The following is a 27204-nucleotide window of genomic DNA, read 5'->3' as shown; positions in this document are numbered from 1 at the left end:
ATATACCATGCTAATTTGTTAAAATGTCCATATTACCCAAAACAATCTATAGATTCAACACAATCCTTATCAAAATACCAACAATATTTTTCAAAGAACTAGAACAAACAATCCTAAAATTTGCATGGAACTACAAAAGACCTCGGATAGCCAAAGCAATTTTGAAAAAGAAGAACAAATCTGGAGGCATAACAATCCCAGATTTCAGTAATATACTACAAAGCTGTAGTATAATTAAAATACTCTGGTACCAGCATAAAAAAAGACATAGATCAATGGAACAAGAACAAAAGCCCAGAAATAAACTCACTCATATATAGTCAACTAATCTGTGACAGAGGAACCAAGAATATACAATGGGGAAAAGATAGTCTTTTCAATAAATGGTGTTAGGAAAACTGGATAGTTACACGCAAAAGAATAATCACTTTTTTACACCATGCACAAAAATAAACTCAAAAAGAATAAAGACCTAAATGTGAGACATGAGGACCTTTTTTCATTGTACTAATTGAGTTATGAGAGGTCCCTGCAATTTAAAAATATATGTAATTGCTTAATAGGTCAAGAAAATCTCTCTGTCCTAATGCTCATCTCCAGCTCACATCCTGCAGCTCCCATCAAAACCCAAATCTGTATCAGTTCATCTATTAAAACACAACATGGTCTTGTGACCAGCTCACAAACTGTTCTTGATACTCATTTTACACAATCCTGGGTTGAAGTTGCCTTTGGAAGATGACTGGTGTTTTCTCCCTCCCCCCTATATTTAGCAATTCACATAAGTCCAAGATCAAACTTCTCATCAGGAAGCACTTTCAAATTAACATACCTAATAATGTTAACTGATTGACTTTGTCTACTCTCACAAAGCTTTTGCTACATTCTTTTTTTTTTTTTTTCTAGAGTGTGGCTTCTCAAATTTTCTATCAAAGAAGGGCCAATATTTCTTTTTTAATTTAATTCCTAAGCAGTGAAAGTCTTCCTATACTAGGTAGTCGCTATGCAAACTCAGATTTTTTTTTAAATATGTTCAGAAGTCTGAGGTAAATAAAATCATTAAGAACTGCTATTCATACTATATTAAGAAATAAAATTAAAGTTTCATCATTTTTTAACCAAATGGAATTCTAAATTAGGTAAAAGTTCTTGTTTGATTTAGGGGGTCCGTTAGGACAGCAAGTGCATGGTAACACGTACTGATGTAAAAGTGGGAGGAGTCTGGTCCTGTGGCTGTGGATTCCAGCCCTGAAGCTGAAAAGCAACCAGCCCCATGAACTGAAGCTGCTTCGTTCATCATTGTTTTTAAACCAATGAAGATATAGTGCAACATTCCTGGAATTAAATACTGACTTGTTTCTGAAATATCTATACTGACTGAAGGACAGTAAACTATCAGTATGCAGAAGAGAAAATGTAGAGAATTTAAATATATACCTTAGCTTTTACAGAAAACTATAGAGCCCTTAATACAAGAACCACAGGTGTTTTTCAAAGGACTCACTGGATTGGATTTAAAACTGCAAAATGAGGGGTACCTGGGTGGCTCAGTCGGTTAAGTGTCCGACTTCAGCTCAAGTCATGATCTCAAGGCTCTTGAGTTCCAGTCCCACCTCGTACTCTGTGATGACAGCTCAGAGCCTGGAGCTTGTTTTGGGTTCTGTGTCTCCCTCTCTCTCTGCCCCTCTCTCGCTCATGCTCTGTCACTCTCTCTCAAAAATAAGTAAACATTAAAATTTATTTTTAAACCTGCAAAATAATCGATTCCTTTAAAAGCTTAAATAGCTTCTACAGGAAATTATGTTAAAATGCACCAGAACATTTACTATCTAGGAACTAAAGCACTCCTACAATTAATTAGCCAATGTAGTTCATTATAACCCAATGAATAACAGTTTTGAAATGATATAGCATTGATTTATTTGCTTTAGTTATTTATTCAAAAGAATTGTACATGGGTGAAACATTCTCTCTTTCAAAACTCTGATTTAATATAATAACTAAGAAATTAAAAAAGCAGTGAAATGAATGAACAAAGTTTTACACAGTGGAATTTTTTATTTCATTTTAATTTTCTTAGCTAGGAGTAATATAACATTTTCTCTCTTCAACCAATTGTTTTTATTATAAAGAATAAAATTATATGCTTACGATGACATTTACAAAATATTTAAGTACTAGCCATAATCACAATAAATTGTGACAAATACACTATTTTAGGAATTTTTAATATTTAAAAGTATATTCATAGTAAATAAGAAAATAAGAGAGAAAAATCTTTAAAAATTATCTTTCTAACTTAGAAGGCTAAATTAAAATAAAATGCAATGGCAAACACATGATTATTTGGTTTATAATATGAACTATGAACATAGAACTCACCAATATTTTTCAGATTAATGGATATATATGTATATGTATACATATATGTTATGAAACATAACAATATAGCTATTAAACTATATATAAAACAGTTATGAAACAATTTGACTGACAAATCTTGGCCACTGATCTTGTTCTTTGTAGTGGCAGCCTAAATAAATTTCTTAAGAAAACAAATATTTTGCAAGTGTATTAAGATGATTTATAATACAGATTGAAATGTGCTGCCTGGTACAGAAAGTAGAAATCCAAAGAATATGGCCATCATTCAGTAATGATAATCTAAACAGTGAGACTGAGCAGACTGAGCAGTCAGGAATATAAAAGGAGCCCTAAAAAGTAAAAATATAAATATCTGAATTTTTAAATATAAAAACAAACTAGGAGAAACCTTTTGCACATTAAATAAAAAGTCATATGTTAAAAAAATACTCTTTTAAATACATATAACATATCTCAAGCTCTCAATTTTAAAAATTCTATTTTTAGTTTGTTTTTTAAATATGAAATTCAACATACACTATAAAATTAAGTAAAATATATCATATAATAATTTAATAAATTGCCAAATATTATTTTGATTAGAAGTCTACCCTTAGAATACATTTACATTAGGTAACAAACAAAAAACTATAAAAGTATATTTTAATTATTTACTTTAAAATAATTTAGTTATTAATTTTTGTAAGTCAATGTATTCCTCATGCAAACACATAGTGAAAGAGATAACTCAGCAATTCTCACGTAACCTTGTTTTAGAATGATAAATCAAGTAACTATAAAATTTCAAATCACTACAATTATACTTATTGGCAAACTTAATGAATCTCTTTTGTAGGATAAATTAGTTATTAATAATTTCAGACACTGTAAGACAGGCTTATGTACACAAAATTAGACATTTTTATGTGGTTTTTTAATTCAGAAAAATAAATGTCTGTAAGTGAAACAGTTCTGACCAGTCAATAAAGAGCTAATTGATTAAATTTATTCATGTTCCAGTGAGTTTTCAGGTTTTCCCTCATGGTCCTAAAATTTGTTTTCCTATTTTTGTTGGTATAATGCTTTGCCCAACCCTGTATATATGTAAATATACAAAAAACATTTAATTTACTTGATTATGAAGATTTGTGTGTGTCCTGAACAAGAAACAACAAAAATCCGTCTCTTTGGTAACCACCCCACACGAACATCTTATATTAAATTGTCCACTGAAGAAGGAACTCGGATGCTTATTTTAACTGTAAATAATAAATATGTAACTTCAGTTACAGGATCTCAATAAAAATTAAAAATAATATTCAAATTAGAATACCAAAAGCTACCATAACAACAGCAATTTCAATTTCATATTTTATAAAATAAAAGCTATTTGTTTAATACTTGAACTATAAGATTTAGAATTGAGTTTAATAAAAATTTTAGTCTCAAAAACATCTTTTTATACAGTATTTCATATTGGTACCATCTACGTGGTGCTTTATCAACATCAATTACCATGTTGAAAATTTAGAAGTTTATAGATGATAAGTTAGAATGATTTTATAGTGCTATTTAATGTGCTTCGTATAAAACACTCATATGTAATATTAAGATAATCATGTCTTTACTCCATTCATTCATTCAACCACAGTTTAATAATGCCAAGATCATTATTTACTTCAAAAAAATTATACTTTGTTACCATTTGATGAACTTTTTAAACAAAATACTTCGGAATATTTCCTGTCACCTTTGTTCACAGAACCTCAAAGATTCATTTTGCTTAACTTTATGTATTCATTTTATAAAATGAAAGAATGAAAGGACATTTAGGAAATCATTAATCTTTTATATATGAGGGAAAGCCACACATAGTCTCAATAAATCAATGTCTTTGGAAGACACAAAAGATTTCTGGTTTAATTCAAAATCCTTTATTTAAAATGCCAAATGTCTCTATATTATGCAGAAATGTTCCAGATGGCTAGGCACTTGTTTCAATTAAGCTAAATTACAATTTTTTCAACTGTTCTCTTACTCTGTTATGTATAGAATGTGACATGTATAGCTACTGATTGTATCTTGGTTGCTGCAGGTAAAAATTCTTATTTGTGAATATAAATGCTTTTTAGATAAGGGTGAATATACATAAATTTAAAAACATTACACAACATATAAGTCGAAACTTTAAAAAGATCTTGACGGAATGATGGATCTTACTTGAGTACATGATGGATCCTATTTTTTTTAATAGTTCTATTAATGATTAATCAATTTTCTCATACCTGGACATTTCTATAGTTCCCATGATTTCACTTCTCAGAAAACTTCAGAAATAGGAAACACTTTAAGACTCCACACTGATAGCAAATGTATAACCATTGCACTATAATATGAAAACTAAGAGGTCTTCCTCAGATAAGTCAGTAAAGTCTGTAATACATCATTTACTATTAGATCTAATTAATGTAACTGCTTGTATAAAACCTAACCTAGTAAAGAATAACAGTATCTTATAATGAGGTCTATGGCCATTTGCATCAGAATCACTTGCGGGACTTGTTAAAATGACAGGTTCCAAGGATCTTTCTTGAATCTTATGAAAAACAATCTACATTTCAAATAATTATCTACATAAGGGATTCTGATGTGCATTAAGTTTTGAAAAGTCATCAAACTAAAAGATATCACTGTGTGAAAATTAAGTATTTTAAAAAGTTTAAATTTTGCTTCAGTTGAATATTTCCAAGTAGAAAAAATAAAAGCTCTGAAAAACTATGTTGAAGAAAATGCTCTTTTTGTACATTCCCATATTTTGTATGAGTCAGTGACACCAGTGATATTTAAAAAAAATATTTTCCAGGTTATTTGCTTAAAGTCCTGCATCAACATTTGGACAATTTTTTTAGATTTATGACTCATTCCAAAAAAAAAAAAGACTTAAAGTGTTAGCTTAAAAAGCATCTATGCAATTATATACATATGTATGTATGTAATTTACAAATAATATGCCATTACAATGAAAATATTAATGACTTTTTTTAAAAGTTCCCAAACTGATAAATTTGTTAACAACTTCAGCTGAATTGTGCTATTGGCTCGGATGAGTTCTGCAGTTCATGCCTGGGTTCCAGTCCCTGCTCTTTTTCTTTCTAATTGTATGACTCAAAGTGATTAAATTTGTCCTTCCTAAGCCTAAGTTTTCTCATCTGTAAAATGCTAATAGCAGCATCTATTTCATAGAATTATTTTGAGATTTGAATTAAAAAGCATAGGTAGCCATCAGTTCTCAAGAAATAGTTCATATTGTTTAAGGCGCAGTTGCTATTATTGTTTAATAATTATTATTTAATAACCATGGTGTTATTGTTTAATAGCTATTAGCAGAGATGGAAATAATGTTGAAGACAGATGAATGAACATAGTTCCTGAGCAAGATGTACAAATATGTCATCAAATGTCGTCATGTGCCGAGGCATTTAGGGCAAAGATGGATTTTACGGGCAGAGATGGGAGCAGCACACAATGGACCTGTGTCCTGCTGTAAGGAAGGAGCACACATGAGGACTGAGAAGCAGCCTTACAGCAGCTACACTACAGTATCACTGGGATGAGGCCAATAGTGGGCATACCTTAAATCAAACTCCGTTCACTTACATAGGGATTTATAGACGTTTTCTCAGAATATGGACCATGAAAATAATTTTACTTCAAGTAGTTCAAATTATGCAGACAGCCTTAGAAAGCCAGTCACTGAATGCTTACGTAGGATAAATAATCTCAATTGTGTAAAAGCAGATGCTACAATTAACTGGTAAAACTTTTTTCATCATAGCAGCCTTTATGTTTTCAGATAATGGTTTAGGTGACCTTTGTCTTCCTACCATGCTGTTGTCTCTTGAAAGTGTGCATCTGGAAAATGCAAATGTCAATCTCTAGTACTGAACAGTATGCCTGGCATATTGAATACTGGAATGGAGGTTGAGAATGGGAAGGCAATACAAAGGCAAATACATTGTTTAAAATAAAAAATAAGAACAAGGTCATAACCAAAAAAAAACAAACTTATGATTGCCAGAGGGGAGGTGGGGGGGGGAATGGGTGAAACAGGTGACAGGGACTAAGGGGTGCACTTGTTGTGATGAGCACCCAGTGTTGAATGAAAGTGTTGAATCACTATATTGTAAACCTGAAACTAATATTATACTGTATGTTTACTAATTGGAATTTCAATACAAATTTTAAAAAATCATAACAATGTCCTAATTTAGAAGTCCTTGGTTATCGCCTAAACGGCAATGTGCAGAAACAAGACTTAGCAAGGTGAACATAGACATTTGGGCAAATGGCCAGGAAAAAGACTAATATCTCTTCATCCTATGTCTATCTTTCATCTTAGAAGAAAACTGGAAATCCTAAGTAGGTTGAATTCTCTACTGGGAAAAACTGCAAGAAAGCTCTCAAATTTGTTCTCATTTGAAGGCAGGAAGAAAAAGATGAGGTATCATTTATGCAGTTCTCAATGTTACATCTTTGAGATATCTTTGATATCTTGCCTGATCAAAGACAAAATTACCATCTATGTAAATGAAAAGGTGACCTAATACTTTGGGGGAATATCCTGTGTACATTTATTCATTCTATCTCTCTAAGCAGCTCTGTGAAATAGGTATCAAAGCATCAGTGTCCTTTTTTGTGAATCTGTGTCAGAAAGTTGTTTTGAGATGCTCCAAATATTGAGAAAATGACTTTAATATTTGAAACTCTTATCAGAACACAGTGTATAAATTGGATAATGTTCATCTGGCTCTGTATTATATTAAAACTTTAAGAAGAATCCTGCAATTTACTTAAATCGTAGGCAAACTTGAGATTTTGAAAACTATGTCACTTCCCTGTCATAGTTAATAATCTTTATTTCCTTAGTTATATATTTCAGCTCAGTAATCACTGTTACTTAAAAATTATTTTTCAACCTGATATATTATAATGAAGAAAATTACCACAGAGGTAATTTTTAATGCGCTTCCTTTAATAATTTTCCTAAAACTAGGAAATAGAACGTATAAGTTTGGTTTTGTTTCCTGTCTGCATGGTATCATTAGAAATGTCATCACAATTCTCCTATAAACAGTAGCTATTTACATACCAGTAGCTGTTTACATTTTTTTTTTTAATCATTGCCTTCTGGACCACACAAGGAGCAACTGAACGCAGCATCAATAAAAGTAAACCAAACAGTCTTAGGAAAGTCTGCACTGCTATGTGTACTGGATATTTTTGTCCCAACCCTTAATAAGTAAAGTGGTTAGAATTCCCTTCCTTTAACAGATGAAGACGCTGTAGCTCAGAGAAGTTTAGCGTCTGCTTCAAGGTCACACAGCATGAAAGGGTAAAGCCAAGATTTGATCAAAATTATTCTGACTCCTAAATTTATGTTTATTTTTGTGTTTAACCATGCATGCACAACTGCACTCAATATCAAGAACAACACGGGACTCCCTCAGAAAGTAAAGTACATGTTAAATTCTTTAATCAAATTAGAAGAAAAATAAATTTAGAAAAAGTTAAGTTATGAAAATAAAATTTAAATCATAGTTTTACTTCTTCAAATGTTTGCCTTGTGATTAAAACTTACACTGTTTACTAATATAATACATTTACTTAGGCCGTTTCTTTCAAATACTATGTGAGGTAGAAGGTAGAGACAAGCTAAGAAGTAAAATGTACAATGTGATTTATTTAAATTTAGGTAATGTGTAACAAACACTTCTCTCCCAGAAGACCTCCTGGAAATACTGTTCAATAGCAATACTGCTCCACTATATAATATTTACCACATCATTTTTTTAAACAAAAATGGATTCTTTGAATGTATTTTCTCTTAGTTGCTGAGCAACAAAATATTCTTCATCTCAGTATAAACACACTGATACACACAAAAAAAAAGTGCTGAGAAGAAATTACAATCATAGACACCTCTATCAGCTCCAGCCATCTGTGTTCAGTTTGACCCAAATTTTTGGCAAGCTTATGTTGTCCCTCCCATCCCAAACCATCTTGTCCTATAAAGAAAATTTTTACTCCTACTTCCTTCATTTTCCAGCAAGTCAGAGGTCAAGTGGTGTTCTAAATCTGCCAGGCTCAGACTTCAAATACTAAGGATTCATTGTAATTAACTTACTTGTAATTAATTACAACCTCAGTGGATAAACAAATAACTTTCCCTATTTTATTATGCAAAGTAATAAAATACTAAGTTGCCATTACAATACGAGCAGTTGTGCCCTACTTAGTCATACACATGAAATAGTATTTTAATCTTCTTAGTGAAGAATGTAAGGTAGCATCTTAAAAACTAGCCTATGAATTAACTCTTTGCAGCAATTAAAGGACATAGGCTCTTGCTAATGAAAAATGCTACAATATAGCAATACAGTCAATTCAAATAACATTTAGTAACTGAATCTGTTTCTTAGAAATGATCTAAGGCACAGATTGCTAGATATGTGCCAAGTGTTTTAAAGAATTGCCTTAAATTTACCAATTATGCCTTTAAAAATACAAGTCTTCTCATACATTAAGCTAAAACTATACTGAAAACCCCTGTAAGTCAGGTTTTCCCTGTGATGTGCTGCAGATATGTTAATGTGAAAACCCCAACAGGAATGCTCTTTGTTTGACTATAAAATATTAACCTACCACATGAAATAAAGCCAAACATAAGCACTTTACCAATAGGGAATCTCTTCTGACCCAGACATAAATAATTTGTCAAGATCACACTTTTACAATTTGCCATAAACCCACAGTGAAAGACATTGCAATAAAGAGATGTTGAAAATCTGTCATTGTACTAGTGAGAGTACCATTGACAAAGAAAATAAGATCTCTTTTTAAGAATCTGTGAGACAAATTCCCCTTAGGTCCTGAGGTTTAGAAAAATCTATATATATTTTGTTTGTTAGTTTAAATCTATATATTTTTTTGTTAACACTTATGCATGTATGTGTTTGTTTAGTCTTACAACACTATGACTTACATACTTCATCTCATTTCTTTGATTTGGCCTTTAGAAAGCAAACATAAACTCAGTGGGCTACCTAAGCCATACATTTCTGTACACTAATCATATACTCCAGGATTCTTTAGCGATCGCTTATTTTTACTTCCTAGAGATTCATTAAATTATTTTTCTTTTATTGTAATCCATTTCATGTCCTCTGTAGAATGAGGTGAATGCGTATATAAATGTAAACTCTAATTATTTTGACTAAAGCTCAAAGAGTTATATGCTATAGAACACTACCCCAAGCAAGAGGGAAGGCCATTGTCTCTGGGTATACGCTTATTTTGAAATTTTCAGTTAAGTAACAGAACAGTTTTCTTTTCAGGGAAATGTTTTAACTATGAATTAGATAACTCTCACTTAAGAAATTGCCAGAATTTTTGTGTTTGTAAAAATCAAGGTAATTTTGAAGAAAAGATAATTCTATCTTTGATGACGACAATTGGACTTCCATTAAGAGAACTGCATCAAGTAGTTGACAAAAAATATTTTCAAAATAAATTCATGAATAAACACACAATTTTGTGTTAGTTGATATTTCACTACCATTACCGAAAACTGGAGAGATGAAAATGCCCCATCTAAATCAAAGACAAGGCTTCAAAATGATATGGACAATGTCTCATAAGCATCTAAGCTTCTAAGCAAAGTTTCTGGATTAATAAATTGCTCCACTTAAGGGACTATAACTATTATTGAATTATGTCAAAAACAATAAAATGGCGCATGGATAAATAGCATTAATTTAACCACAGATTGGACAATGTGGTTTCATGTCAAGCACATTGACCAAAGGTCAGAAAGACCCAGATGTGGTCTAGATTTGTGACCACACGCAAAATCATAAAATTCTCTGTGCCTTGTCTTTAAAATGAAGAGAACACCTGACTTACCTCCTTACAGACTTGTTAGGGAAGTCAAGGGGAAAGGAGGATAGCGCTCCACAACACTTTAGAAATAGAAAGTATTCTTTAATGTTAATAGTTCTGTGCATATCTGTGTTTTGGAAAAAAAGAGGAGGAATTTACAAATTTTACTGAGACCTCTTTTTTTCCCCTTGCATTAAGCTATGAAATGGGTATTGCCATTCAAATTTTATACAGGAGGAACATGAGAGTAGCTGTGACAACCTTTGAATTGAGATTTTCCAAATCAAAAGCATACATTCTGCCCACTATACCTCAGTCACGATGAATTACTAAGCAACATATTCTCTGCTGTATTTTATTAATCAGATTTACTAACATTATTGATGTGAAATGTTGATCAAGGATAGTAAATTCAAAAAAAAAAAAGAATGGCAATACCTAAATTTACTAATATTGAAAGTACTAATTAAAAAAAAAACAGTCTATGTATTCATCTTTCTGCTCAAGAGCTACATAATTTACGGCAAGTTAAGATTTGCTCTCTAAAGCAAAACTAGGTAAGTTCCAAGAAAATGAGAAGACCTACTCATAGTGTAGCTACGTTGCAATATATATTTTAAAATGTTCCACTTCATCAAAATATCTATAAAATAAGAGTTAGCGATCTCACTGTACTTCAGACACTAATGATTTCTGGACTTTGGGTTACAAGGCTTTTTTTTTTTTTTTTTTTTTTTTTTTTGCCAGTCTAGTTTTACAGCCTCTGTCATTGTATCCAGGAAAATCAATCCATGCCAATTAGCTAGCTTCACTAATTTCAGAAGAAGCTCCATAGCTTGGCTTGAGATATGAAAAATGACTCCTTTACTCCAGCATGCATCTCTGACTTGAGCTCCTGGCATTTAAGCAGCCTATTAGCCATGTGTTCAACAGTAATTCCTTAGTTTATCAAAGATTTACTGAATGTCTGAATAGGGCCAGCCCTATTGTAGGTGCTGGGAATTCAACAGTAATAAACAGATGAAAATTTTTCCCCGTATGGAACATATATTTTGGAGAGAAGACATGTCATAAACAAAATAAAGAAGTAACATATGTGTTATGGTGGGTGATGATAGAGTCTAAGGAGAAACAAAAAGAAGAAAATAGAAAAAGGAAGGTTGAGGGAAGGAGAACTTTGCAAGGTGACTTTGAGAAAAGATGTGAGATAAATTCAAGGCAAGCAGTCCAAGCAGAGGGCACAGCTAGCACTGAGGCTGGAGCGCCGGAGGCTGGGGCCTGGAGCCCTCACTGTGGTTGCTGAGCAAGGTCAGTAAGAACAGCCAGGAGAAAAAAAAGCCAGAAAAGTAAAGAAGAGCTGGTCACAAAGGGCCTTATGAATTACTGTAAGGATTTGACTTTCATTATGAGTGAAATGGAAAGTCATGGGCTTTTGAGCAAATGAGTGAAATAATCTGACCTGCAACTTATTTTTTTTTATTTTTTAAAGTTTGTTGGTTTATTTATTTATTTATTTATTTATTTAGAGAGAAAGCATGGAATGCATGAGTGGGAGAGGGGCAGAAAGAGGGAGATAAGAGAGTCCCAAGTGGGAATCTGATCTCATGAACAGTGAGATCATGACCTAAACCAAAATCAGGAGTCAGATGCTCAACTGACTGAGCCACCCAAACACCCCTGATCTACATTTGAAGGATCATTCTAACTGCTACACTCAATTAAAGTGTCAAGGACAGAAGTAGGAAGCTCATTTAATTCATTCATTCATTCACCCATTCGTGTATTCATTCATTCATTCTACAAAAACTTATTATGTGCCTACTATGTTCCAAGTAATTTTCTAGTCTCTTGAGGTACATCAGTAAACATAGCAGATAAATATACCTGTCTTTGTGGAACTTCATTCTAGTGGGAAAAAGACATAATCAAAATTATAGATCAGTAACTTATATCACACACACACTTAAGCATGTAGATAGATACATGGATGGATGGATGGATGGATAGATAGATAGATAGATAGATAGATAATTGAAAGTAATGAGATGGATTGACTTCTCATTGGAATAGTATAGATTAGAAAGGGAAACATTTCAAGAACTGATTCCAGGGGCATTCCAACATTTAGCATTTGGGAGATAAGAAGAAGTGGTGAGGGTAAATCCTATAGGGGAAGAATGTGAAAAACTACAGTGGAGAAGGCAGGATGAGGAGGTGGCTACAGTGATGTTAGTAAAGGAAGATTAATTCTCAGTTATAATGTGAGATATAAGCAAATACTGGAAGAGAGGAAATTATCCAAATAGATATCTAGAGGAAGGAATGTTCTATGTGGAAGGAAGGGCCAGGAGCAAAGGCTCCAAGGCAGATGTGTACCTAGAAAATCCTGGGAATAACAAGACACCAGTGTGGGTAAAGCAGATAAGCAAGGGAAGAGAATAGTAGGAAAGGATTTTGGAAATTAATGAGAAAATGTCTTCAATAATCTAATAAAAGGATGATAGGGTCTTAGACCAAGGTAGTAAATGGTAGAAGTGCTGAGAAATGATCCAGTTTCTGGACATATTTTTAAAAGATCCAAGATTAGTTAAACAGATGGTATGTAAGGTGGTGAGGAGTCAAAGATGATTCCAAGATTTTTGACCTGAACAATTAGAAGATTGCAATTGCCATTAATTGAGAAGGAGATGGCTAAGAGTAAAGCAGATTTTTATTGGGGAAGATATCAGGAGGTCAGATTTGGAAATCTTAATTTAAAATAGCTAATAAGAAACCAATCAAACATGATGAATAAGTGGTTGGTTATATAAAAAATGGGATTCAGGAGAAATACATAAGGTAGAAACAAAATTTTGGAGTCATCAATGTATATATGTTATTTGAAACCATAAGACTGAGATCCTCAAGGAAATAAGTGTACATTGAAATGAGAAGAGTTTCAAGAACTGATTCCAGGGATATTACAACATTTAGAATTTAAGAACATAGAGAGAAGCTGGTAAAGAAAGTTGAGAAGAAATTGGTTAAAGAAATAGGATTAAAAATCCACAGTATGATTATTTAGAAGTATGTATACAATAAGCACTGGGAACTGACTATTGGATGTAGAAATGTGGCTATCATGGTGGCCTTGGTAAGAACAATTTTCATTGGAGTGGCAGCAGGGAAGCCTGATGAGGTGAATTTAGAGATAGTAAGAAGAGAGAAGGCAGGTATAGGCAACTTTTTGAAATTTTGCTGAAAAGGGAAGAAAATAATAAGTGAGGCAGTAACTGGAAGAATGGGAAATCAAAATGAAGAATGTACAGATTATAGGTCCATTTGTTCACGCCTAACTAAAATAAAGATTAATAGGGAGCTAAAGTAATCCTACCACTAGATCATTACTTAAATTTAAATCTACCCTGTATTTCTTCAGCCACTGGTATGAAGAAATATCAAAATATAAAAACAACTTTTTACACAGTAAATATTGTATGCAGATGAGACTACAGAAAGTATCAACCACTCTTACAATACATAGTGTTCGTCAGTGCTGTGGAGTCAGACTGCTGGGTTCAAATCCTGCTTCCAGTGTAAACCAGATCCATAAACTTAACCTCCACTAGCCTCAGAATTGTCATTTGTCAAGTGATGAGATGTTGTCATATGAGTCTCCAACAGTATTGTGAAGGCAAGACAATGCCCAGTGCTTACCACTGTCTGACATAATGTAAGCACTTTACATATGTTAAAATCTATAAGTGACAAAATATTTCAGAAAAATATCAAATAATCTGAAACAAATAATCAGTAATAACCCCATTGGTTCCCAACTGCCAGTTGTCAAACAGGGTTTGTAAATGTTCCTCAATTAGTGTTCTTTAATTGTTCCTTAAAGTCTAATTTTTACTCACTGATTGTTTCTTAAATATGGATATCTGTCTGGAAATTGAAAAAGACTGTTTGCCTATAGTCAATTCTTGATTACCACATATTTATTATCGGCCAATTAGATTATATTTCTTCCTTATGACTTTATTGTCCCATTTTGTCTCAGGATCTTAACACAAGGGAAAATCCAACAGTCTTTGCATAATGGTTGCATACATACTCACGTATACTATATATGGGAATATATAATATATTACATGTGTGAACTTCATAAAGAATATTTGTCTAATAGAATTTTTTTCATTTGTCTCCATTCCTTATATTCTCTCCTTCTTATTTAATCTACTAAAACAGGCCACTGGTGTCACAGACTGCTTAAAGCCTGAAAGCATTAGAAGGTATTTACCATAGTTTATATCGAGGACACTTTAAGGGACTTTTAAACTCATCTTGGCCCAAATCATTTGCCAGTTATTTTTTTCCTATATCTACTCACAAGCTCCTAATTCTAAATACTACCTACTTTCATGGTTATTATAAAAAGCTGAACTTTAGATTTATTAATTCTTGGAATAGAGGACCCACCTTGGGGCCTGTGGAATCCTTTATAGTCACTAATTCAACAGTCCCTCACAGCTAATGAGGCTCCTAGGTAGTTTTTCATTGTAATGATGACAAAGTGCAAGCTGTAGACAATACAATGAAAAATTGATTCCACAAAACGCTAAGTACATAGATACTTTTCCAAAATATTCTTAGACAAGTCGTCTCAAAATCTATTGGAACAAAAAGGAATTAAAATGATTAGGGTTTTAATAAAGGCACAAAAAAAGACATTATAAATTAATCAGAAGATAAATTATGTCTATGGAAATCTATTACCAAAACAGAGAGACCAAATCAAGCTTCCTGAAGCCATGTATAAATATGGAGCATGAGCGTAATTGGCCATCAGTACTCCTGTTTGTAATACACATTTGCCCATGTCTTGAAAATTTAATCACAATATCTTGTTTAAAAACATGTCAATAAGAAAAAAATAAAATCGGAAAAAAATCACAGGTTGTTTTTTTAAAAGAACACTCTGGAGATCAAAAGCAGAAAAGCAATAAAATGTTTTCTTCCTTTTAATATAAGCCTCACAGTCCATCCATTCCAACGTCATCATATTCTGTGGAGTGTAAGATTTGTCATCTGTTAATCCAAAAACGGATTCTCCACCTTAGTAAATCACAGCAACTACTTCCAAACTGTACAGTACTGTGGATTAGGAGAGGCACTACCAATACCTGTGCCCTTCATTTGTCTCCAGGTCCCCTCTCCTGTTCTGACCCTTCCTACCTGCACCTCCACATGTCCCGATTTGGGCTTGCTACCACCACTAACTGACCCATAACGATGTACAGAGTCTGCTGATGGCCATGACTAAAGCAGGCGAAAACCAGGTTTCCCTTAGTTCAGACAATATATACTACTACTTTTCAAAAACTGTTTAACAATAAATAAGGGCATGAAAACAAGATTACTAAAAACATTATATATATATATGTATATATATATACTCAAATATACAGTATATACATACAGTATATATACAGTATATATACAGTATATACACAGTATATATATATATATACACTCAAATCTACAGAGTAAAGCACCCTTCTTTTAACTAAACCCACAGATTGCCCTGGCTTTACAGAATAGTAGGTGTGCATACAAATAATGGACTTAGCAAGTCCGGATGTGATTTTCCTTTCTATCTATCTGAATTAAAGCAAATTATTTAACTTTTCTGAGACTATTTCCACAGCTGTGAAGTGGGAATGATATTACCAGTGTTACAAGGCTCAAATAATACATTCGCGAAGCACTTAGCACAATGACTGAACATAGCAATACTCAATACATGTTATTATAATTGTTACTATTGTTATTACTTTAATATTATTATTTACCCAGTGCTGTTGCTTACATTTTCCCTGTAAGGGATAATACACAAGATATATAGATATTTAATCTAAGCGTCACTAACTCTGTTTCTAAAGCCTCTAGAAGACAACCATTTCTTTTTTTTATTTTTTAAGCTTATTTATTTACTTTGAGAGACAGTGAGAGAGAGAGAGATCGTGAACAGGGGCAGTGCTGTCTCTACAGAAGGAGAGAGAGAGAATCCCAAGCAGGGTTCTCACTATCAGCAGGAGCCTGACGTGGGGCTGGATCTCACAAACCGGAAGATCATGACCTGAGCCAAAATCAAGTCAGACACTTAACCAACGGAGCCACCCCTGTGACCTGAAGACAATCATTTCTAAACTTGGGTCTTCAGCCCTAATCTTACATATGTCCCATCATTCCTCTTAGAAATCTCGATGGTGGATTGGGGCGCCTGGGTGGCGCAGTCGGTTAAGCGTCCGACTTCAGCCAGGTCACGATCTCACAGTCCGGGAGTTCGAGCCCCACGTCAGGCTCTGGGCTGATGGCTCAGAGCCTGGAGCCTGTTTCCAATTCTGTGTCTCCCTCTCTCTCTGCCCCTTGCCCATTCATGCTCTGTCTCTCTCTGTCCCAAAAATAAATAAACGTTGAAAAAAATATTAAAAAAAAAAAAAGAAATCTCGATGGTGTTCATTGTGAAAATAAATTAATTTATCCAATAATAAATAAATTAAATAAAAAATAAATTAATTAGGTATCCAATTGCTGAAACTCATTTCTAATTGGTAATGTCACAATCCGTTCGCCTAATATCCTAAACACGCTCTTGATAGACTATTTCTGGTGGCCTTTGTTAAACGGAAAAGTAAAAATCTCATTACCTAGGCCAATGGTTCTCCCTTGGTGCAAATGGGGCTTAAGGCATACCAGAAACCCATTAGAGAGGCCTGCGAAGTCAAAACTGTCTTTGTAATAATGCCAAACAGTGCTCGCCTTTTTCTCTGCATTGACATGTATACTAGAGATGCAAAAGCAACGATGGGTAAAACCGCTGGTGCCTTGGCGCAAATTAAAGCAGTAGCTCTAGAGTATTCCAGCGATTGTATTCTTCACTGTGAGGCACTGACAGAAAAAATGCAGCGCCAGTTTCACCTAGAAACCGAAGAAAAAGTTTTGAAGAAGTATCAAAATTATTAAATGTATTAAATCTAGGCCCTCAAAACTCCATGTTTTCAACATTTTGTATGACAAATAGTAGAATGTGCACAAAGAACCATGAATCTGTACCTCAGTACTGGAGTTGTCTCAAAGAAAAGCAGGTGTATGATGCACTGCAAGCTAAGCGAGCTGCTTTATTTATGGAATACAGTTTTTACTTAAGAGAACAAATGACAGCGAAACTATACATTTTTAGACCTGGATATGTGTGGCAGACATTTGTTCATTAGCGGATGAACGAAGGGAACCCAACACCTCATGGAAAACAAGAATATAAGTTGCTGATAAAGAAAATTTGAGCTTTCAAGTAAAAATTCAAATTCTGAAAAACCTCTAAGCATTGTCAGGATGTTGAGACTCCATATATAAAGATCTTCTTGATAAGATTCTTACCGGTTATACCAATATTTTCCAAATGATCAATTCCTGATGTTTCTAAGTCATACATAGGTAAAAAAAGATCCATTCAAAATGCAAGGTCAGACAAGGTATTTTTATGTAACAAAGTATGAAAAGTTCACTAAGAGGGTTTCAGATTCCATGCCGTAAGTAAGTTTTAGGAAGCTGCCACTTGTGGACTTCTGGTGTAGTATCAAAAGAAAATTGACAATCATCTGAAAATAACGTATGTCTCCCTTATCCAACTTCATAGACCTGAGTGAGATGGGTTCTTTTCATATACTTTAATCAGAACAATGTAATACAATAGAATGAATGAGAAGATTTGAGAATCCAGCTGTGTTCTCTTAAGCCAGATATTAAAGGGATTTCTGAAAATGTAAAACAAAAAAATAATGTCTCTTTTTCCATTATGTTTTAAGTTTGGGGAAACATTTTCAATAAAATAAGACTATGTGTTTAACATGATTTTTAAACAAACTAATAAATATTAAAAAATTTTCTCAGTCTTAATGTTCAAAATGACAAAGATCAGTAGATAAGACACACCTAAACAAAAGCCCTATGAAGTCCTTGACAATTACTAAGAGCATAAAGGGGTCTTGAGACTAACAAATTTGATAACTTTGAGCTGGACACATACACAGTATCTCCTTCCATTTAAACCCTTATTCCATGTGACACCACCCACCTAAGTTTCCCTTTCCTCTGTGAGTGTTCTGACAATGCTCAATACGCTGGTAGAATAGAGATGATTGGCACGTCCTTATGTTCTCAGTTCAATTCATTGTCAAGATCGAGTTTACTAACTTCCTCCATTTCCCCAGCTTCTCTCTGTCAAGTTATTCTTGAGGCAAAAGAAAACATATTCTGGTCTTAATTCTTCTATAATCTCATTTAACAACCATGTACTGAGCACCTATTACACCTCAGGTATATACTACACTCCGAGATAATAAAGATCAATGAAACAAAACCTCTGACATGGTTGAGGTCCAACCAAGTCCCTAAGTTCTATGTTTCCATACAATATGTATTTAAAAAGAAATGTTCATTGAATTACTACATCCCTATTTTTTGTTGAACCTAGAAAAACAATACAACCTTTATATCAGTTGTTCTAACATAATCAAGATTTTCTAAGAATACTAAGACCCAAAAGTATAATAAACCTTGTATCTGCAACTCAGAAGCCAGTCTTTAAAGACTCCTATTTATATCAAAGTTTTAGATGTGCAAAGTAGAGTAAGTGAAGGTTTACAACTGGACAGAAATCTGGAATGAACAAGATCAGAGCCAGAGTCCCCTGCCTCTCTCCACAAGTGTCAGAGATTAAAAAAAAAGAATGCAGATTAAATCATTTCTCTTTTACCCACTGACCCTCTGCTTGCCAATGGAATGTGATCAGCCATGATTCTAGCCAGAAACCTGAGTAAGCAACCCAGGCTCCTATCAGTGCACATGAATCTTTTTTTTTTTTTAATGTATTAGAGCAAAGTTTGCACTTGAGAACAACTGAAAAATCATCTCTGACAACCAGAGGTAACTTATAACTTATTTCTGCACAATCATGGTAAATTAATTGAGCAGAAGGGAAAAAGAACTTTATTATATATACTTGAATGATACAACCAACAATAATATGAAACTCTAGCTTCCAACTACTGCTTTCAATATTCTTTGGAGAAACACATTTGCTTTTAATTATAGGAGTGGTTGGAGCTTTGGAAACTCAAACTTGGTTTACAATTTCAGCACTTTAGTTCACAGAAAATACCCTGAAAGTTTTTTTCTTCTTCTAAAAAATCACCATAATGAGTTACCTCAGATTTTTAAATAAATAGGGTGCAGTTAATATGAACAACTTTTTATATTGGTGTTATTTGATATTAAAAAAGTAACAGACATACTATTCCCTATTACTAGCAAAATGACTTATAATTATTACTTTTTAATTCTCATACCTATTGCAGAGACAGTAGTATTTAATAAACTTAAGCTAAGTCATTCTTTGCATATTTAATGAATAAATAACAAGACAAAATAAATCTAATGATACCAGTGAGCATTTAGTCTCATTCTCCATGTTGTTCTAATAAACTGTAATGCATTGAACCAAACAACAACAGCCAGTAACATAATTTGTTTTACAGTTTAATAAATTCATCTAAAGTCTAAAATGACTTAATTGCCCATCTTGAATAAATATTTCGGTTTTCAAACTACTTAAATCTCCTTACCTAGTAAATAATCCCTGAGAAGGAAGGTGGAAATAGAGGGTCAGTTAATGTGAGGGATGACCTGAAATTAATATAAAATTACATGTAAATCATGGGCTAAGTTACATCAAATAGTTCACCATATAAGCCATGTGTTAAGATCTTTAAAAAGCTAATTAGGTAAAAGAGGACATTTGGGTTACAAGTCCCTTCAGGGCTATGTATGTAAGATAAAACTGAATTGCACTTAGAATTATATCTCTAAGAATTATATCTCTATTAAGAATTATATCTCTAATTATACCTCTAATATCCTCTAGGACATGAAGATGCTTCTCTATGTGCAGAATAGATACAGCTAGCTATTACAAAAAAAAAATCCAAGGGATTAAAAAGATAGTAATAATAAAAGAACATTTTAAATGAAGAAAACCCCTCACCTCTTCCCCGCCCCCCAAGAAAGAAAGCAAGAAAACAAATACGTAAGCCTCAATTTTACTAGTATATTGTGTCTGGGTTACTGCCAAGTATCACAAACCACACTTGATATTTTGTGTTTTTGGCTGAGTGACACTAGAATGTCTTTGAGGGGAGTGGAGGAAAAGAAGAAACTTAGAAAACAGCGAACAAGAGCTTTCCAGAGGATAGCTGTGTGATTTCTAGTTGATTATCAAAACAACTTTGGAAGTAATTTAATTAAAATACAAATCAGTAATACATAGAGGTAGTAGCCTAAAATACACCCCAGGGAAGACCAGGCTTCGAATTCTCTTGGCATATGCCAGAAACCCTAACTTCTTACCCATCAGCAGACAGAACAACATGTGCCTATAGCATAGTGCTGAACACATATTTGTATCAAGAAGCACCTTCTAATCTCTGATAATTCACAGCACATTACACGCTTTCATTCAAGAGGGAAGAGAAAGGATTACCCTAAGTCAGAAGATAGTGCCTCCAGTGTAAAAGCAGATGAAATCAGGAATCTCCCCAAACTTGGCTCAGCACATTAAAATTAGTCACTGTCTATAAAGAAGCTGCCAAGACTGCTGAGGATGTGAAAGTTAATACTGTCCTGATGTAAACTGCCAGTCTGTACTGTGTTTGCGTTACACCCCTCCCAAAAAACTATGCTTATAATGCTGATTTCTACCAAACTTCTTCAGTTTGGAATAGAAATTTAAGCCTGAAATTGCCCATTCTCTACTAGACTTCCTTACTGAGAGGTGTCTAATTAGTGCACTGATTTAATTTAGATACATGTTTTTTGTTTTGGTTTTTTTTTTGTTTGTTTGTTTGTTTTGCACTTATGAAATGGCTGGATTTCTCCTTGGCCTTATACATATGATTGCAATGAGGTGAAGTATAAGATAAAAACTGTTCACTGTTTGGTTTTGACCAAGATTAAAGCTAAATTTTATGTGATTCTTGTTAGTTTTTGTAACAGAACACTTTATATGCTCCTGCCAGTATTATTAACAGTAAACATTGAAGGTAAATAATTGTAGAAAGCAAACAGAAAGAGAACAATCTTTCTAAAAAGCACATCAATAAATAGTTCAAAAATGACTACAAAATCATTACCTCTGCTCTCTGTGTTCTGGGAAAAGCAGTTGACTTTTCTATGGCATAAACATCCACCAGGTAAAGACATGCTCCTTGCTCCCGGTCCAGAATGGCTGCAGTCTGAATTATGCCAGTTTGTCGTCCAATAGTAAAGAGACGTCCAACAGTTTTTTCTTCACAACGAACTGAAACAATATAATACTCCACTGGGGCTTCAGATCCTCTAGGGCTAGCTGCTTCTATTGATATTACATTGGTACCAATGGGCTCACCTTCCTTCAAAATAGTTATATATTTGGGTTGAGTAAAAACAGGTCCATCAAGGCCTTGAAGAATGATGGTCAATTCAGTGGTTGATTTCCTCCTTTCAGGGCCAAGGTCTGTTGCTGAAACTATGAGGTTATAGATCAGCTGTGAAGGCACCAGTGCTGAAGCCACTCTCAAGTCTCCACTGTAACGATCCACAATGAAGGTGTCTGTGTCCCCATTGATGATCTCATACTCCACTTCTCCATTAGCCCCTTCATCTGGGTCCGCAGCCATTATTGTTGTCAGGACAGAACCAATCACAGCTGAAGGGTCTGCAGCAAGGGCATTTTGTGATATAAACATTGGAACGTTGTCATTGAGGTCTGTGACCAAAATGGTCACGTTTTTCAAAGCATACCGTCTAGTTTCTATAGGCACAGCTTGATCATTGGCTTTTACAGTTAACTCAAAGAGATTAGCAAATTCCCGATCTATTTCAGCGTTAGTATATATAGTGCCTTTGACTTCATCTATGCCAAAGTGGTTGCCCCTGGGCATCTGTTGAATGATCGTATAGGATAGTTGCCCATTAATGTCTGCATCAGGGTCATGTGCAGTCACTGAAATGACAGACGTTCCAATGGGAATGTTCTCAACAATAGACTTGAAAATATCCCCAGGAGGAAAGCTAGGAGGATTGTCATTAAAGTCCCTCACATGTATAACCACTGACATTGTAGATGAACGAGGAGGCCTTCCTTGGTCTTTTGCTGTTATATTTAATTTGTACAAAGACTGTGTTTCAAAGTCCAATTTTTTGGCAAGAAAAATACTGCCAGTGTTTGGGCTTATGCTAAAAGTTCCGTGGTTGTTAGTTCCAGTAATACTATAATGTAAATCAGCATTGTCACCTGAATCTGAGTCAGTTGCAGTAACAGAAGACACGAGTTCACCAATTCTCATGTTTTCCAAAACATCAACAAACAGCGTTGATTTAGGGAAAGAAGGGGTATTGTCATTTTCATCTAAAATATCAATATTTAAGGTACAGGTTGAATTGAGGGAGATTGCACCTGAATCCACTGCTTGAATTACAAGGGAATAGGCAGGTGTTGCTTCATAGTCTAATTTGCCAATTAGCGTCACCTGACCAGAGGTACTGTCTATAGCAAATTGTCTTTCTTCATTTCCTTTCATTACAGAGTAATGAATAAGTCCATTATTACCTTCATCAACGTCTGAGGCAGATACTCTTAAAACTTGTGTCAGGTTGGCTGCTGACTCTGATATTGTAGCTTGGTAAAAGTCTTTTAAAAACTTGGGAGCATTATCATTTATATCCTTCATGTAAACATGTACTGTAGCCTGATCCTTGAGAGGCTGAGGGAGCCCCTGATCTGTTGCAATGACTGTAAAGCTGAACACTGCAGTCCCTCTCTGCCTCATGAGAGACTCCCTGTCAAACTGACGAGTATTAGTAATTTCCCCACTAATAGCATGCAACTCAAAATCTGGCTGCACCATTTCAAAAGAATACCTTACTTCTCCATTCGGCCCAAAGTCTTTATCTATAGCATTTACTTTGCCCACAAATGACCCGGCTCTCTGTTCCTCTTCAAAGTAAAATGTGTAATTCGTACTGTTAAAAAGAGGTCTGTTATCATTTACATCTTCTAAAATTACAGTAACATTCACAGTAGCACTAAGGGGTTCCACTGCTCTGTCAGAAGCAACAACCAGTAAAACATATCTGTCTTGAAGTTCACGGTCCAGTTCACTCTTTATATACAATTGACCATCTGGGAATATGCCAAAAGCATCCCCTGTATTTCCTTCAGCAATGCTATAGGCAATTTCACCATTCGCTCCTGAATCCTTATCAAAAGCTTGCACTTTAAAGAATCGAGAATTCACAGGTTCTGACTCAGAAAGGGTGACCTCATAAGAGAGTTGGTCAAACACGGGTGGGTTGTCATTTACATCATGAACATAAACCGTTAAGATGAAACTAGAGGAGAGCTGTGGGACACCCATATCAGATGCCACGATCTCTATTTGGTAGGAACCAGCATGAACATCCAGGGGACCTAGCAGACTAATATTACCATTCTTTTCATTGATAGTAAACAGGTTCTTGGGGTTCTGCTTCAGGCTATAGAGTACCATGCCATTGACACCTTCATCAGGGTCCACGGCTTTGGCTTGGAAAATGCTGTGACCTGCCTGCCAATTCTCCACCACGTTTACACTCTCTACTGCCTGGAGGAAATGGGGAGAGTTGTCATTCAAATCCTTAACTGTTATATTAACCATAGTGTCTCCAGTCACTGTGCCCCCACTGGCCACTACTTTCAGCTGATAAAAGGATTGCTCTTCTCTGTCAATCACACTTGCCGTGGTAAGCTGCCCAGTGACCTGGTTGATAGCAAACATACCTTTCTGATCCCCAGTAGTAATGAGATAACTGATGTTGGAATTGAGATCCATGGTAGATGCAGACACACTACCCACATGATATCCCAGAGCCACATTCTCAAAGACCACGAAGCTGTAGGCAGCCTGGCTGAATACAGGCGGGTTGTCTTGAGTGTCCAGTACAGTGATGGTTACTATTGCCTGGTTGGGAGACTGCAAATTGCCACCATCAGTAGCCACTATTTGCAACTGGTAAGCTGTTTTTTCTTCTCTGTCTAGGGCCATTCTTGTAGAAATAACCCCACTCTGAGCATTGACTTGAAACCGAGACCTGTCCCCGGCTGATATACTATATTTGACAGTTCCATTGAGACCCAAGTCTGGGTCAGTGGCAGACACTGTAGTGATGTAACTTCCTCCAGGCTCATTCTCCTGGATATGAGCAAAGTACTGGACTGGGTAAAACACAGGGCTGTTGTCATTCATATCCAGGAGACTCACGTTTATTCGAGCCATTGAGGACTGGGGAGGGGAGCCCAGATCAGTGGCCAGGACCAATAGGGAGTAGAAAGCTTGCTCCTCTCTGTCCAAGGAGGCGACAGTGCTCAACCTCCCAGACACAGGATCCAGGCGGAAGGATCTCTGGTCAGTCTCGGCCTCTTGCAGGGAGAAGCGCACTGTCCCGTTGTCACCCAGGTCCCTATCAGTTGCCCTGAGCACCAGTAGCTCTGTCCCTGTTGGGGCATTTTCAACCACAGACACATCATACCCTTCTGGCTGGCTAAATACTGGCTTTTCATCATTCACATCCAGGAGAGTCACTACAAGTTGGGCATAGGAAAACTTGGGGTGAACCCCCTGGTCCCGAGCACTGATATTCAGTACAATCTGGGAAGCGAGTTCACGGTCCAAGCCCCCAGCAACCCCAGTGGTCACCAGGCCACTATGTTCACTGATGTGGAACCAACCTAGTCCATTGCCAGAGACGATGCTGTAACGCAGATTAGCATTGAGACCAGAGTCGCCATCAGTGGCAGATACTCCACTCACATAGCTTCCCGGGGGCGCCTCCTCGCTCAGGTTCACTCTGTACACCTGCTGCGCAAAGACAGGAGGGTGGTCATTGATGTCATTTACGAAAATCACCAGGCTTGCCACAGAAGAACGCGCCTGGACCGCTGCGCCAGGGGGCGCCCCGTAGTTATCTGAGACCGAAACTGTCAGGTTGTAAGAAGGAATGCGCTCTCGGTCTAGGGCGCTGGCCACTTTGATGAGGCTCAGGTTCGGCACTTTGCTGCTCTGCACCTCAAAGTGGCGCTGCTCATTGCCCCCTAGAATCTGCACGGAAATGTTCCCGTTGGCCGCGGGCGAGTCTGCGTCCGTCACGGTGAGCAGAGCCACCACAGTGCCCACTTGAGCGTTCTCATCTACCGAGGCGTAGCGCGAGGTGGCGGGGAAGTAGCGGAATTTCACCACCGGGTCATTGTCGTTGACATCCAGCAGCTGAATGAGCGCCTCGGCACGCCCAGTGAGGGAAGGCACGCCTCGGTCCATAGCTTGCACGGTAAGCGAGTACTGGCGCCTGGCCTCGAAGTCCAGGGGCTCCCGCACCGTGATAAGCCCCGTTTCGGGGTCCATTTGGAAGGGAGTTCCCTCGTCCTGCAGCCGATAGCGGATGTCCGCATTGGTGCCCTCGTCCGCGTCCGCCGCCGCCACCTGGAGGACGCTGGAGCCCACGGCCGCGTCCTCAGGCACCCCCGCCTGGTAGTGGGAACTGCCAAAAACTGGGGGGTTGTCATTTATGTCTTGCACAGTCACGTTTACCTGGAGGTAGCCCCGCCGCTTCGGCTCGCCCTTGTCCTCCACTTCCACCAATAGCTGGTACTGCGGTGTGACCTCGCGGTCCAGCCCGCCCTTGGACACGAGATGCAGAAACGCACCCTCGCCGCTCGGGTTCAGGGTGATGTCCAGGCGGAAGCGCCCCGCCTCGTTGCCCTGGATGATGCGGTACGAGCGATGGTCCACACCGTTGGAGCCGATGTCCGAGTCGGTGGCCGTATCCAAGATGACTTGGCGCCCGCTGCTACTGTCCTCCTTGAAAGTGACCACGATGGAGGGGTCGGGGAAGACGGGGGCGTTGTCGTTGAGGTCCCGCACCAGCACTCGCACTTCGGTGGGGTAGGTGGGAGAGCTGGAAAGGACCACCAGGTTGATCACGTCGCTGGGCAAGCTCTCGCGGTCGATGGTGGCGGTGGTGTAGAGGGCCCCGGTGCTACTGTTTATGGCAAACAGGGCGTGGCTTTCGCTGAGCCGGTAGGTGAAGCCGGGGCGCGTCTGGATGGTGCCCACCAGCGTGCCGGGAGGCTGCTCCTCCAGCACTTGGAACACCTGGCGCTGCTCGGCCCCGCTGACCCGGGCCGGCCCGGGGAGCTGTGAGAGCAGCCAAAAGACCCGGAGGAGCTGAAATACCGACAGAGTGGGCAGCTGGAGCCACGGGCGTCCAGGAGCCCCGTCTGCTGCCAAGTCCATGGTCCTGGCTCCCTGGAACGGTGTGATGAAGAGAAGGAAGAAACGAAGCGAAAAGAATAAGAGCAGGGATTAGGTAGCCCCAGCAAATACTGAGGCCGATAGCTCTGGGAGCTCTATTTCAAAGACCCTCCAGCCCAGCAAAAGCAAATCGCGTCAGAGAAAGGCTCCAGGTAGCCATCTGGACTTGTAGGACGAGAGAGATGCCCTGACGAAAAAGCGTCCAGGCATTCCGCGGGACACTCCAGTGCGCTGATGAATTCCCAGAAAAGTTTCTCAACCCCCCTACATTCTTCCCCGCCTTTCACTTTGTTTTAGAATCCAGACAGTCTGAGCGTTTTCGCCCGGGTATGGACGTGGATCGGGAGAGGTTGCTTGTATTCAAGGTATATGAGGAATCATTGCAAACAATTGTCTTCAGAAACTTTAGAACTTACCCGGGGCGACGAAACCGAAGAGGAAAGGAAGAACAAACGTCGGTAGCGGTAGCGACGTGTGGAAA

At 36.7% G+C, this 27204-nt stretch overlaps 1 protein-coding gene across 2 annotated transcripts in view; it reads right to left on the bottom strand.

The window, feature by feature from the left end:
• The window catches only part of FAT4 (FAT atypical cadherin 4), a 173051-nt gene extending 146346 nt beyond the window's left edge, over positions 1–26705 (bottom strand). For both annotated transcript variants that reach the window (XM_047092173.1, XM_047092174.1), the window contains exon 1: positions 21531–26705. In XM_047092173.1, coding sequence (XP_046948129.1) covers positions 21531–26705 — 5175 coding nt within the window. The remainder of the gene's footprint in view (positions 1–21530) is intronic.
• Between the last annotated feature and the right edge of the window lie 499 nt (positions 26706–27204).

Source organism: Lynx rufus, unplaced genomic scaffold (genome assembly GCF_022079265.1).
Source record: "Lynx rufus isolate CCGP_SWC_20201006 ecotype Redwood Valley unplaced genomic scaffold, mLynRuf1.p SCAF_3, whole genome shotgun sequence".
Lineage (NCBI taxonomy): Eukaryota > Metazoa > Chordata > Mammalia > Carnivora > Felidae > Lynx > Lynx rufus.
This window is presented reverse-complemented; position numbering and strand designations above follow the sequence as displayed.